The sequence below is a fragment of the Salmo salar genome, chromosome ssa16 (genome assembly GCF_905237065.1).
Source record: "Salmo salar chromosome ssa16, Ssal_v3.1, whole genome shotgun sequence".
NCBI classification, from domain to species: Eukaryota; Metazoa; Chordata; class Actinopteri; order Salmoniformes; family Salmonidae; genus Salmo; species Salmo salar.
In genome coordinates, this window is record NC_059457.1 from 86,354,225 (window position 1) to 86,367,041 (window position 12,817).

The 12,817-nt window shown below is 43.2% G+C and overlaps 1 protein-coding gene across 4 annotated transcripts in view; it reads left to right on the forward strand.

Moving 5' to 3' along the window:
• LOC106574830 (dachshund homolog 1) overlaps positions 1–12,817 on the forward strand; it is a 93,670-nt gene that overhangs the window by 55,932 nt on the left and 24,921 nt on the right. For all 4 annotated transcript variants that reach the window (XM_045698371.1, XM_045698374.1, XM_045698373.1 and 1 more), the window contains exons 3-4: positions 100–252; positions 12,398–12,585. In XM_045698371.1, coding sequence (XP_045554327.1) covers positions 100–252; positions 12,398–12,585 — 341 coding nt within the window. The remainder of the gene's footprint in view (positions 1–99; positions 253–12,397; positions 12,586–12,817) is intronic.

Sequence of the window (12,817 nt, forward strand, 5' to 3'; positions counted from 1 at the left end):
TCTCTCTGTCTGTCTCTCTCCTCTCTCTGTCTCTGTCTCTCTCCTCTCTCTCTATTTCACACTCTCTGTCTCTGTCTCTCTCCTCTCTCTCTCTCTCAGGTCTGACAGCGGCTGCTCTTGCTGAGGCCATGAAGACCAAAAAGATCAAGTTGGAGGTGATGGGGGGTTACCATAGTAACCAGCAGCAGCATCATCATCACCACGGGACAGACGGAGAGAACGGAGGAGATCACCACAACTCCTCCAGTCTGGGTGAGTCAATATTAAACCCTGTTTTTACGTTATCATTACAGTCAATGGACCATCATCCGTTTCATAACCATGCTGGTCCTCTAGGCTTTGAGTTACAGGTGGAATGTAAGTCTTCAAACAGCTGGACAGATACACTACACACAGAACCAGTCAAAAGTTTGGACACACCTACTCATTCCAGCGTTGTTGTTTTTAGTGAACACATCAAAACTATGAAATAACACATATGGAATCATGTAGTAACCAAAAAAGTGTTAAAGAAATGAAAATATATTTTATATTTGAGATTCTACAAAGGAGCCACCCGTTGCCTTGATGACAGCTTTGCACACTCTTGGCATTCTCTCAACCAGCTTCACCTGGAATTATTTTCCAACTGTCTTGAAGGAGTTCCCATATATGCTGAGCACTTCTTGGCTGCTTTTACTTCATATATATATATATAAAACATATGACTGCTCCCACATGATATCTTGGCAGCTGTCCATACTGTTTGATTGTGTCTCTATGATCATGTCAACAGCACACCTACTGGTCTTGATTAAGCAGGATATGACATCATCACTGTATCACACAGATAAATCAATTTCCTAATTTACTGGTTCAAGACAAGGTTTTAAGATGAAATACTTATGTACTGCTTATGAATGCAGTATGAATGGGTTATGAATGTGTTATGATGCTGTTATGAAGGTAACATGGACTAAGATTTAGTCCATGTTGGTGTATGAATGAGGGTTGCAAGTACTGTAACTTCCAATAACAGAGACCACCTGTCCTTCTGCCTCTGGAAATGAACTGGCAATAAAACAGCTTCACCTGAAACAGAACAGAATGTAAACAAGGAAAAGAAGAAATCAATAGTGTTCTCTGTAGTTTAGGATCTTGAACGCAAACGATGGCTGTGTATTGATTTGGTGCAGGATTCCAGCTATTGGCTGGTTACAACACCATCAGTATGTTGAGACAGATGACAGGGATTATCAAAGCCTGAACAGAATCACAAATCAACCTGGTTTATGACGTGGCATAAGAACAGAGTGTGTGTGAGCACAGGTAGCATTGAAGAGACGATCAGTAAGATAAACCAGTAAACTACTTTTAAATACAGATCTCCTTCAGCCCACTATATTTTTTTATCTTAATTTAACTTGGCAAGTCAGTTGAGAACAAATTCTTATTTACAATGACAGCCTACCCCGAACCCAATCCGGACGCACTGGGCCAATTGTGCGCCACCCTATTCGACTCCCAATCACGGCCGAATGTGATGCAGCCTGGATTCAAACCAGGGACTGCAGTGACACCTCTTACACTGAGATGCAGTGTCTTAGACCACTGCACCACTCAGGAGCCCAGTACGATACAGTAAGATAAACCAGTAAACTAGTTTTAAATACAGATGTCTCCTTCAGCCCGCTGTATTACAGTAAGATAAACCAGTAAACTAGTTTTAAATACAGATGTCTCCTTCGGCCCGCTGTATTACAGTAAGATAAACCAGTAAACTAGTTTTAAATACAGATGTCTCCTTCGGCCCGCTGTATTACAGTAAGATAAACCAGTAAACTAGTTTTAAATACAGATGTCTCCTTCGGCCCGCTGTATTACAGTAAGATAAACCAGTAAACTAGTTTTAAATACAGATGTCTCCTTCGGCCCGCTGTATTACAGTAAGATAAACCAGTAAACTAGTTTTAAATACAGATGTCTCCTTCGGCCCGCTGTATTACAGTAAGATAAACCAGTAAACTAGTTTTAAATACAGATGTCTCCTTCGGCCCGCTGTATTACAGTAAGATAAACCAGTAAACTAGTTTTAAATACAGATGTCTCCTTCGGCCCGCTGTATTACAGTAAGATAAACCAGTAAACTAGTTTTAAATACAGATGTCTCCTTCGGCCCGCTGTATTACAGTAAGATAAACCAGTAAACTATTTTTAAATACAGATGTCTCCTTCGGCCCGCTGTATTACAGTAAGATAAACCAGTAAACTAGTTTTAAATACAGATGTCTCCTTCAGCCCGCTGTATTACAGTAAGATAAACCAGTAAACTAGTTTTAAATACAGATGTCTCCTTCAGCCCGCTGTATTACAGTAAGATAAACCAGTAAACTAGTTTTAAATAGCTAACAATGGAGAGACGGAAATAACAGCTAATGTTCAAAGTTAAATAACTGAGAAGGTAACACACACACACACACACACACACACACAGCACACAACACACACACACACACACACACACACACACAGACAGACACACACACACACACACACACACACACACACACACACAGACACACAGACACACAGACAGACACACACACACACACACACACACACACACACACAGCTGTTATCTCTTGCGAGATGCTGATCTTTAATTAGTCTGTTTACATCCTTTCTAAAAACAGACCTTTGTGAAAAGATACGCTGTGTGTGTTTCCTCTATGTGTTTACGTGTGTGTGTGTGTGTGTGTGTGTGTGTGTGTGTGTGCGTGCGTGCGTGTGTGTGTGTGCCTCTACAGAGTTTCAGTGAAAGGAAAATGGCTGTAGATCTCTTGGGATCCACTAGAGATCCATTAGGTCACATCCTCCATTATGATGAATTCCTCCATCTGTATTCACCTCCTCCATTATGATGAATTCCTCCATCTGTATTCACATCCTCCATTATGATGAATTCCTCCATCTGTATTCACATCCTCCATTATGATGAATTCCTCCATCTGTATTCACATCCTCCATTATGATGAATTCCTCCATCTGTATTCACATCCTCCATTATGATGAATTCCTCCATCTGTATTCACCTCCTCCATTATGATGAATTCCTCCATCTGTATTCACCTCCTCCATTATGATGAATTCCTCCATCTGTATTCACCTCCTCCATTATGATGAATTCCTCCATCTGTATTCACCTCCTCCATTATGATGAATTCCTCCATCTGTATTCACCTCCTCCATTATGATGAATTCCTCCATCTGTATTCACCTCCTCCATTATGCTGTATGATGAATTCCTCCATCTGTATTCACCTCCTCCATTATGATGAATTCCTCCATCTGTATTCACCTCCTCCATTATGATGAATTCCTCCATCTGTATTCACCTCCTCCATTATGATGAATTCCTCCATCTGTATTCACCTCCTCCATTATGCTGTATGATGAATTCCTCCATCTGTATTCACCTCCTCCATTATGCTGTATGATGAATTCCTCCATCTGTATTCACCTCCTCCATTATGCTGGTGAAATATTCAAAGCAATCTCCTCTCTATAGCCGGCCGAGAGGCCCCGAATATTTGGCTTCGATTTGATTGATTTAAGAAGATGTGAGATAATGGGAGGTACAACTGGTCTGGTTATGTGTATTATCTCTCTCTCTCGCCTCTCTCTTTCTCCTTCTTTCTCTCTCTCTTTCAATTCAATTCAAGGGGCTTTATTGGCATGGGAAACATATGTTAACATTGCCAAAGCAAGTGAAATGGATAAATAAAAGTGAAATGGAGTCTGTGGGGTCTGTTTGTGTTTGTGAACAGAGCCCCAGGACCAGCTTGCTTAGGGGACTCTTCTCCAGGTTCATCTCTCTGTAGGTGATGGCTTTATTATGGAAGGTTTGGGAATCGCTTCCTTTTAGGTGGTTGTAGAATTTAACGGTTCTTTTCTGGATTTTGATAATTAGCGGGTATCGGCCTAATTTTGCTCTGCATGCATTATTTGGTGTTTGACGTTGTACACAGAGGATATGTTTGCAGAATTCTGCATGCAGTCTCAATTTGGTGTTTTTCCCATTTTGTGAATCTCTCTCTTTCTCTATCTCTCTCCCTCTCTCTCTCTCTCTCTCTCTCTCTCTCTGTGTGTCAGGTTTAATCTTATAAAGGCTAATGTGACCTTTAGAAAGAGAAGATCAGACATGATCTGAAAAGACAGCAACACAATGGCACAAATACGATCTATGATTAATTACGATGGGGTGTGTGTGTGTGTGTGTGTGTGTGTGTGTGTGTGTGTGTGTGTGTGTGTGTGTGTGTGTGTGTGTGTGTGTGTCAGAGCGTGTACTACACAATAGACTAGTACTGTTTAATGCCTCCTTCAATCAACAGTGGGGATGTCACTTGGCTTGCACTTCCTTAAAACCAATCTCTTTAAAAAGGGCTCTCTGTGTGTCGCCGAATTCCACTACCTCCATCTTTCTCTATCTCTCTTTCTCTCGCGCGCTTTCTCCCTCTCTATGTCTCCATCTATCTCCTTTTTCCACACCGCTAGTGGTCATGTGTGGCAGAGGATGGGGAATCATTTAGATTTGTTCAGTTTCTTTCTTATGGAATAATCAGTAGAAGGATGTGTTCAAGCCAAGTGTTCACACACAGACACAAACCTTAGGCACCAGTTTCTTACACTTGCCAATGATTTTCCGGAACTCAAATATTATTTTCATATCATCAGGCATTCCCCATTTTTATCAATCTCTACCAAGTGTATCAATCTCACCTCTGATGGAGGCAGCTGCTGCCTAATGCTCCAACCTGGACTCAGGGGCTGACGTAACATAGTAAATATAAATTCGGTATACCACAATTAGTATGGTATTTATTAATTTGTGGATGTCCATCATCCATTTTGTATGATATGTTACAAAATGCAATTCATATGATATGTTAGGAATTTCAATTCATATAATATGTTACAAATTTGCAAAAGTTTTGATATATTGCTAATTCCAATTTGTTGTGGCTAACGTTAGCAAGGTGGCAAATGTTAGCTAGGCTAGGGGTTAGGGTTAGGAGTTGAGTTAAAGGGTTAGGGGAAGGGTTAGCTAACATGCTAAGTAGTTGAAAAGTAGCTACACAGTAGTTGCAAAGTAGCTAATTGGCTAAAATGCTAATGTTGTCCATAATGAGATTCGAACATGCAGCCTTTGGGTTGCTAGATGTTTGCATTTTATGCCTACCCATCCACCGCAACTAACCACCCTACTTTTGTTTTTGCCTTTTGTCTTATGTAACCATACCAAACGTGACATATCATACTCATTTGAGTGTCCCAGATTTACCTTTACCATGTTACGTCTAGTCTATGAGACCAGGCTGGATGCTCATCCTCTCCCTACTCTTTTCTCCTCTCCTCTTCTCCTGTGTGTGCGGTGTGTGTGTGTGTGTGTGTGTGTGTGTGTGTGTGTGTGTGTGTGTGTGTGTGTGTGTGTGTGTGTGTGTGTGTGTGTGTGTGTGTGTGTGTAGCACCTCCGTATACTAAGGCCTTAACATTTCCCGTTTGTGTCAGTCTCACTTGTGTTGATGGTTCTGCTCCACTACCACCTGTGTTGATGGTTCTGCTCCACTACCACCTGTGTTGATGGTTCTGCTCCACTACCACCTGTGTTGATGGTTCTGCCCCACTACCACCTGTGTTGATGGTTCTTCCCCACTACCACCTGTGTTGATGGTTCTGCCCCACTACCACCTGTGTTGATGGTTCTGCTCCACTACCACCTGTGTTGATGGTTCTGCCCCACTACCACCTGTGTTGATGGTTCTGCTCCACTACCACCTGTGTTGATGGTTCTGCCCCACTACCACCTGTGTTGATGGTTCTGCCCCACTACCACCTGTGTTGATGGTTCTGCTCCACTACCACCTGTGTTGATGGTTCTGCTCCACTACCACCTGTGTTGATGGTTCTGCTCCACTACCACCTGTGTTGATGGTTCTGCTCCACTACCACCTGTGTTGATGGTTCTGCTCCACTACCACCTGTGAGACACAGGAGGTTGGTGACACCTTAATAGGGGAGGACGGGCTCGTGGTAATGACTGGATCTGAATCAGTTGAATGGTATCAAATACAAACACATGGTTTCCATGGTTTCCAGCTGTTTGATACCATTCCATTCGCTCCGTTCAAGCCGTTATTATGAGCCGTCCTCCCCTCAGCAGCCTCCACTGGTGTGTGTGTTTTGTTTGTGTCGTTACCATAAGCCATAAAACAATGTTAAACGTTAACCATTGTTAATTATAGGGTGAGCTGCACAATAAACAAACACAAAGCATTTGGCCTGTTTTTCCATAAAGCCACCCACTTCCTCCTCACAGATGTCTAAATCACTACACACACACACACACGCACACGCGCACACACACGCACACAATCATACACACACACACACACACACACACACACACACACACACACACACACACACACACACACACACACACACACACACACACACACACACACACGCACACACACACGCACACAATCATACACACTCACACACGCATTGATACACACAACACATGAAGTACATTAACTAAGCAGCCATTAGCACCTTAATGTGGGAAAGAGAAGCCATCACCGGCCCAACACTGAGGTTTCTTTTCCTTTAGGAAATCTACAACATACAAGGTTTTGTACAGGGCATTCAGAAAGTATTCAGACCCCTTCCCTTTTCCCACATTTTGCTTCGTTACAGCCTTTTTCTAAAATGTATTAAATTGTTTTTTTCTCTCTCATCAATCTACACACAATACCCCATAATGACAAAGCGAAAACAGGTTTTTAGAGATTTCTTAAAAACAGAAATACCTTATTTACATACACTACCAGTCAAAAGTTTGGACACACCGACTCATTCAAGGGCTTTTCTTTATTTTTACTATTTTCTACATTTTAGACAAATAGTGAACACATCAAAACTATGAAATAACACATATGGAATCATGTAGTAACCAAAAAAGTGTTAAACAAATCTAAATATATTTTAGATTTTAGATTCTTCAAAGTAGCCACCCTTTGCCTTGATGACAGCTTTGCACACGCTTGGCATTCTCTCAACCAGCTTCACCTGGAATGCTTTTCCAACAGTCTTGAAGGAGTTCCCACATATGCTGAGCACTTGTTGGCTGCTTTTCCTTCACTCTGCAGTCCAACTCATCCCAAACCATCTCAATTGGGTTGAGGTTGGGTGATTGTGGAGGCCAGGTCATATGATGCAGCACTCCATCACTCTCCTTGGGTCGTGTTGGGTCATTGTCCTGTTAAAAAACAAATGATAGACCCACGAAGCGCAAACCAGATGGGATGGTGTATCGCTGCAGAATGCTGTGGTAGCCATGCTGGTTAAGTGTGCCTTGAATTCTAAATAAATCAGTGTCACCAGCAAAGCACCCTCATACCATCACACCTCCTCCTCCATGCTTCACGGTGGGAAGCACACATGCGGAGATCATCTGTTCCACAAAGACACGGCAGTTGGAACCAAAAATCTCAAATTTGGACTCATTGCTCGTGTTTCTTGGCTCAAGCAAGTCTCTTCTTCTTATTGGTGCCCTTTAATAGTGGTTTCTTTGCAGGCATTTGACCATGAAGACCTGATTCACGCCGTCTCCACTGAACAGTTGATGTTGAGATGTGTCTTACTTGAACTCTGCAAAGTATTTATTTGGGCTGCAATTTCTGAGGCTGGTAACTCAAAGGACCTAATCTTCTGTAGCAGAGGTAACTCTGGGTCTTCCTTTCCTGTGTCAGTCCTCATGAGAGCCAGTTTCATCATAGCACTTGATGGTTTTTGCGACTGCACTTGAAGAAGCGTTCAAAGTTCTTGAAATGTTCTGTATTGACTGACCTTCATGTCTTAAAGTAATGATGGACTGTCATTTCTCTTTGCTTATTTGAGCTGTTCTTGCCATAATATGTGCTTGGTCTTTTACCAAATAGGGCTGTCTTCTGTATACCACCCCTACTTTGTCACAACACAACTGATTGGCTCAAACACATTAAGAAGGAAAGAAATTCCACAAATGAACTTTTAACAAGGCATACCTGTTAATGGAAATGCATTCCAGGTGACTACCTCATGAAGCTGGTGGAGAGAATGTAAAGCTGTCATCAAGGCAAAGGGTGGCTACTTAGAAGAATATAAAATATCAAATATATTTTGATTTGCTTAACACTTTTTGGTTTACTAGATGATTCCTTATGTGTTATTTCATAGTTTTCATGTATTCACTATTATTCTACAATGTAGAAAATAGTAAATATTTAAAAATAACCTGGAGTAGGTGTGTCCAAACTTTTGACTGGTACTGTAAGTATTTTGACCCTTTGCTATGAGACGCAAAATTGAGCTCAGGTGCATGCTATTTCCATTGATGATCCTTGAGATGTTTCTACAACTTCATTGGTGTCTACCTGTGGTAAATTCAATTGATTGGACATGATTTGGAAAGGCACACACCTGTCTATATAAGGTCCCACAGTTGACAGTGCATGTCAAAGCAAAACCAAGCCATGAGGTCGAAGGAATTGTCCGTAGAGCTCCGAGACAGGATTGTGTCTCGGCACAGATCTGGGGAAGGGTAACAAAACATTTCTGCAGTATAAAGTTTGGAAACACCAAGACTCTTCCTAGAGCTGGCCTCCCAGCCAAACTGAGTAATCAGGGGAGAAGGGCCTTGGTCACGAAGGGGACCAAGAACCCAATGGTCACTCTGACAGAGCCCCGGAGTTCCTCTGTGGAGATGGGAGAACCTTCCAGAAGGGCAACCATCCCTGCAGCACTCCACCAATCAGGCCTTTATGGTCGAGTGGCCAGACGGAAGCCACTCCTCAGCAAAAGGCACATGACAGCCCGCTTGGAGTTTGCCAACAGGCACCTAAAGGACTCTCAGACCATGAGAAACAAGATTCTCTGGTCTGATGAAACCAAGAGTGAACTCTTTGGCCTGAATGCCAAGGGTCATGTCTGGAGGAAACCTGGCACCATCCCTACGGTGAAGCATGGTGGTGGTAGCGTCATGCTGTGGGGATGTTTTTCAGTGGCAGGGACTGGGAGACTAGTCAGGGTCGAAGGAAAGATGACAAGTACAGAGAGATCCTTGATGAAAACCTGCTCCAGTGGGCTCAGGACCTCAGACTGGGGTGAAGGTTCACCTTCCAACAGGACAACGACCCTAAGCACACAGCCAAGACAACGCAGGAGTGGCTTCGGGACAAGCCTCTGAATGTCCTTGAGTGGCCCTGCCAGAGCCCAGACTTGAACCTGATCAAACATCTCTGGAGAGACCTGAAAATAGCTGTGCAGCGACTCTCCCCATCCAACCTGACAGAGTTTGGATCATAAACCTTTTTTGTAGTTTTTTAAAACATTATTGTCATTATCTGTATTTCTGTTTTGTAAGATTATTTTTCTTCTTAGATGAGCAACCATGGATACCTTTGTTAGGGACTATGCTGAAGTTTCAAGGCTAGGCCAGACATGAAGAAAATATATCATGTAATTAGCTGGGTCCTATAGCAACCAATAACCAATTCTTCCATTCCTCCAACATCCGTTCATCTCCTTCCATTCAGGAGGACATCTTTTGTTTTTATGGTCAGGTTGAGGGAGGGAGGGAGGGAGAGGGAGGGAGGGAGGGAGGGAGGGAGGGAGGGAGGGAGGGAGGGAGGGAGGGAGGGGAGGGAGGGAGGGAGGGAGGGAGGGAGGGAGGGAGGGAGGGAGGGAGGGAGGGAGGGAGGGAGGGAGGGAGGGAGGGGAAGGGTAAATTGCAAAAGGCATCCAGTTGAACCACTGCACATAATCCACCTAATTTAGTAAAAGCTCTTTCTTTTTCAAATTTCTTTCTATTTCCATCTCTTCTTTAGGGACTTCTTTTTGTTTGCACACATTCTATTATATTTGGGACATTGTGTGGAATTTGGTCCAAGTTTAGTGTCTTTGTGTTTGGAATTATTCAGCGTTCCGTTGGCACGGCGACAGAGCCGTCATTAGCTATCTTTTGTTTCGCTTCCTCCTTCTATTGTTTTATTTTTGCTTTTGTTTTCTTGAATGTTCAATATTTAGATCGTTCCCTTCTCTCCCATGTGGATTGGTTTATGCATCTATAAAATAGTTACATTTCAACAGCACACAAGGGTGAAATAGTGAGTCTGATACACAGGGATGAAATAGTGGGTCTGATACACAGGGATGAAATAGTGGGTCTGATACACAGGGGTGAAATAGTGGGTCTGATACACAGGGATGAAATAGTGGGTCTGATACACAGGGGTGAAAAAGTGGGTCTGATACACAGGGCTGAAATAGTGGGTCAAATACACAGGGATGAAATAGTGGGTCTGATACACAAGGGTGAAATAGTGGGTCTGATACACAGGGATGAAATAGTGGGTCTGATACACAGGGATGAAATAGTGGGTCTGATACACAGGGGTCTTGTGTCACGATTCCCACCGACGGTGGCGCCCCCTCCTGCTCGGGTGGCGCTCGGCGGTTTTCGTCACCGGCCTATTAGCTGCCACTGATTCCCTTTTTGTTTTCCCCCTGTTTGTGATTGTGTGCACCTGTTCTTAGTGGGGATGATTAGCGGGGCTATTTATATTAGCTGGTCCGCCTTTTCTTTGTGCGGGATTGCGTTTATCTGTTGAATGCTTGTGTACACGCTGGTTGTATTTTTGCGCTAGTTTTGCGCCGACTGTGTTTCCCCCTGTGTTTGGGGCACTTTGTTTTGTGTGGCTTGTGTTTTTCGCCATTTGGCCTATTAAAAGCCACTACCCTGTATTCGCTGCTTCCTGCGTTTGATTCCTCACCCACGACGCCCGAGCATTACATCTTGTTTGACTTGCTTTTATTTTCTAGCTGTTTGTCTATTTGAATTTGAAATGAGCAAAAGCTAACACCGTCTGGTGTAATTGTGTATATTATGCATTTCCTATATAGGTTTAGGTGTTGTATTGTACAAATCCAGCACATACAACACTGTAACCTGCCCAAACCATGTCCTCAACCTCTGCTATTTCTGTTCATCTAAATGAAGGCCTCATTGTGGATAGTTGTCTTCAGTGTGTTTCTGAGACAGACGTTAGCTCTGTGGTAGCTGAAACACACCGTCATAGTCTCAGTCTGTCCCATCACAGACAGATGGGACCCTTCAGAGCCCCAAAACTGATGGAGGGGTTCTTCTGACCAGAGTTTGGCTTCGGTCCAAACACACACACCCACCCACCCTGGCAGCGCTGTGGTGTTTTAGTTAGACGGGGTTAATGTTCTGGAGTCTTCTCTGAGGCTGTTTGTCGTCAGCACTTCCTACTGAGCTCCTCCAGACATCATGATATAAAGTGACAGTTGAAGGAAGACAGAAAAGTCTGATGTAAATCATGAACACATCTCCACCAGAATAATAATTAGGAATATGGAATCAGATTATTAACCAGCACCGCATCTTTTTGGACTTTTGATTAGACTTTAACTATAATATGTGGCTTCCTCCTTTTGAGTGATCTCTCTAGTAGTCTGCTAGCATAATACTGGTGGAAGGAAAGGCTCTTGTTTTTCCCACATCATCCAATCATTCAATTCAGTCTAATGAATCACTTTTCTTTTTGTTCTTCTCCAGTGTCTAGTAATGGTCCTAAAGCTCTTCACAGACAGCTTCTCATTCCAACATCTTTAAGCTTTGAATTCAAAAGAATAAATGTCAGAATGTGAAGTGGAAGAGCTAATAACCTTTATTCTCAGACACCCCTCCTCTCCTCCTCCTCAACTCCTTCTCCTCTTTATTCTCCCCTTCCTCCTCCTCATTCTCCCCCTCCTCCTCTTCATCATCATCTTCCTCCTCCTCCTCTTCCACCTCTTCCTCCTCTTCTTCCTGTCCTCCTCACTCAGAGTATGACAGAGGGACAGAGGAATGGAACTGTGTGTCTATTTCTGGATCATCAACAAAGAGTCTTTTTAGGGATTTCACCCAGAAGACAAAAAAGCAAAGTGTCATGGAGATTGAGTGAGATGTAATTTCTGTACTGTGATTGGCTGTTTTAAAGAGTCCATCTCAGATGTTGTTATATGACCTTCCACTCTTTGTTTAAATGTTCTTCCCCTTGTTTGTTCAAGCGTATCATGTCCCCAGAGATGTTCGGTTTTGGGATGTTGAGCATAGCAAATGTTGCTCTGGAAATCTGGTTTCAGAAGTCAAACAGCATTCTGTCTGGTCTAGTTTCCTGAGTGTGACAAAATAATGATTTATACTCCACCCTCTAATGTATGTTATGCTGCCACAAAGCTAAATAGAAAACCATTTCACTCTTTCTCCCCCCCCTTTCTCTCCCTCCCCCCTTTCCCTCCCTCCCTCTCTCAGGTCTGGAACACCTCCCGTTCATGATGATGTCACACCCCCTGATCCCTGTCAGTATGGCCCCTGCCTCCGTCTCCATGGCGATGAGTCAGATGAACCACCTCAATACTTTAGCCAGCATGGCCTCTGCTGCCCAGGTCCACCACTCTACCCTCTCCTCCCGCGGCCGCATGGTCACCTCTGTTATAAAGGTATGATAGCATGGAAGTCACCTCTGTTATAAAGGTATGTTAGCATGGAGTTCACCTCTGTTATAAAGGTATGTTAGCATGGAGGTCACCTCTGTTATAAAGGTATGTTAGCATGGAGGTCACCTCTGTTATAAAGGAATGTTAGCATGGAGGTCACCTCTGTTATAAAGGTATGTTAGCATGGAAGTCACCTCTGTTATAAAGGTATGTTAGCATGGAAGTCACCTCTGTT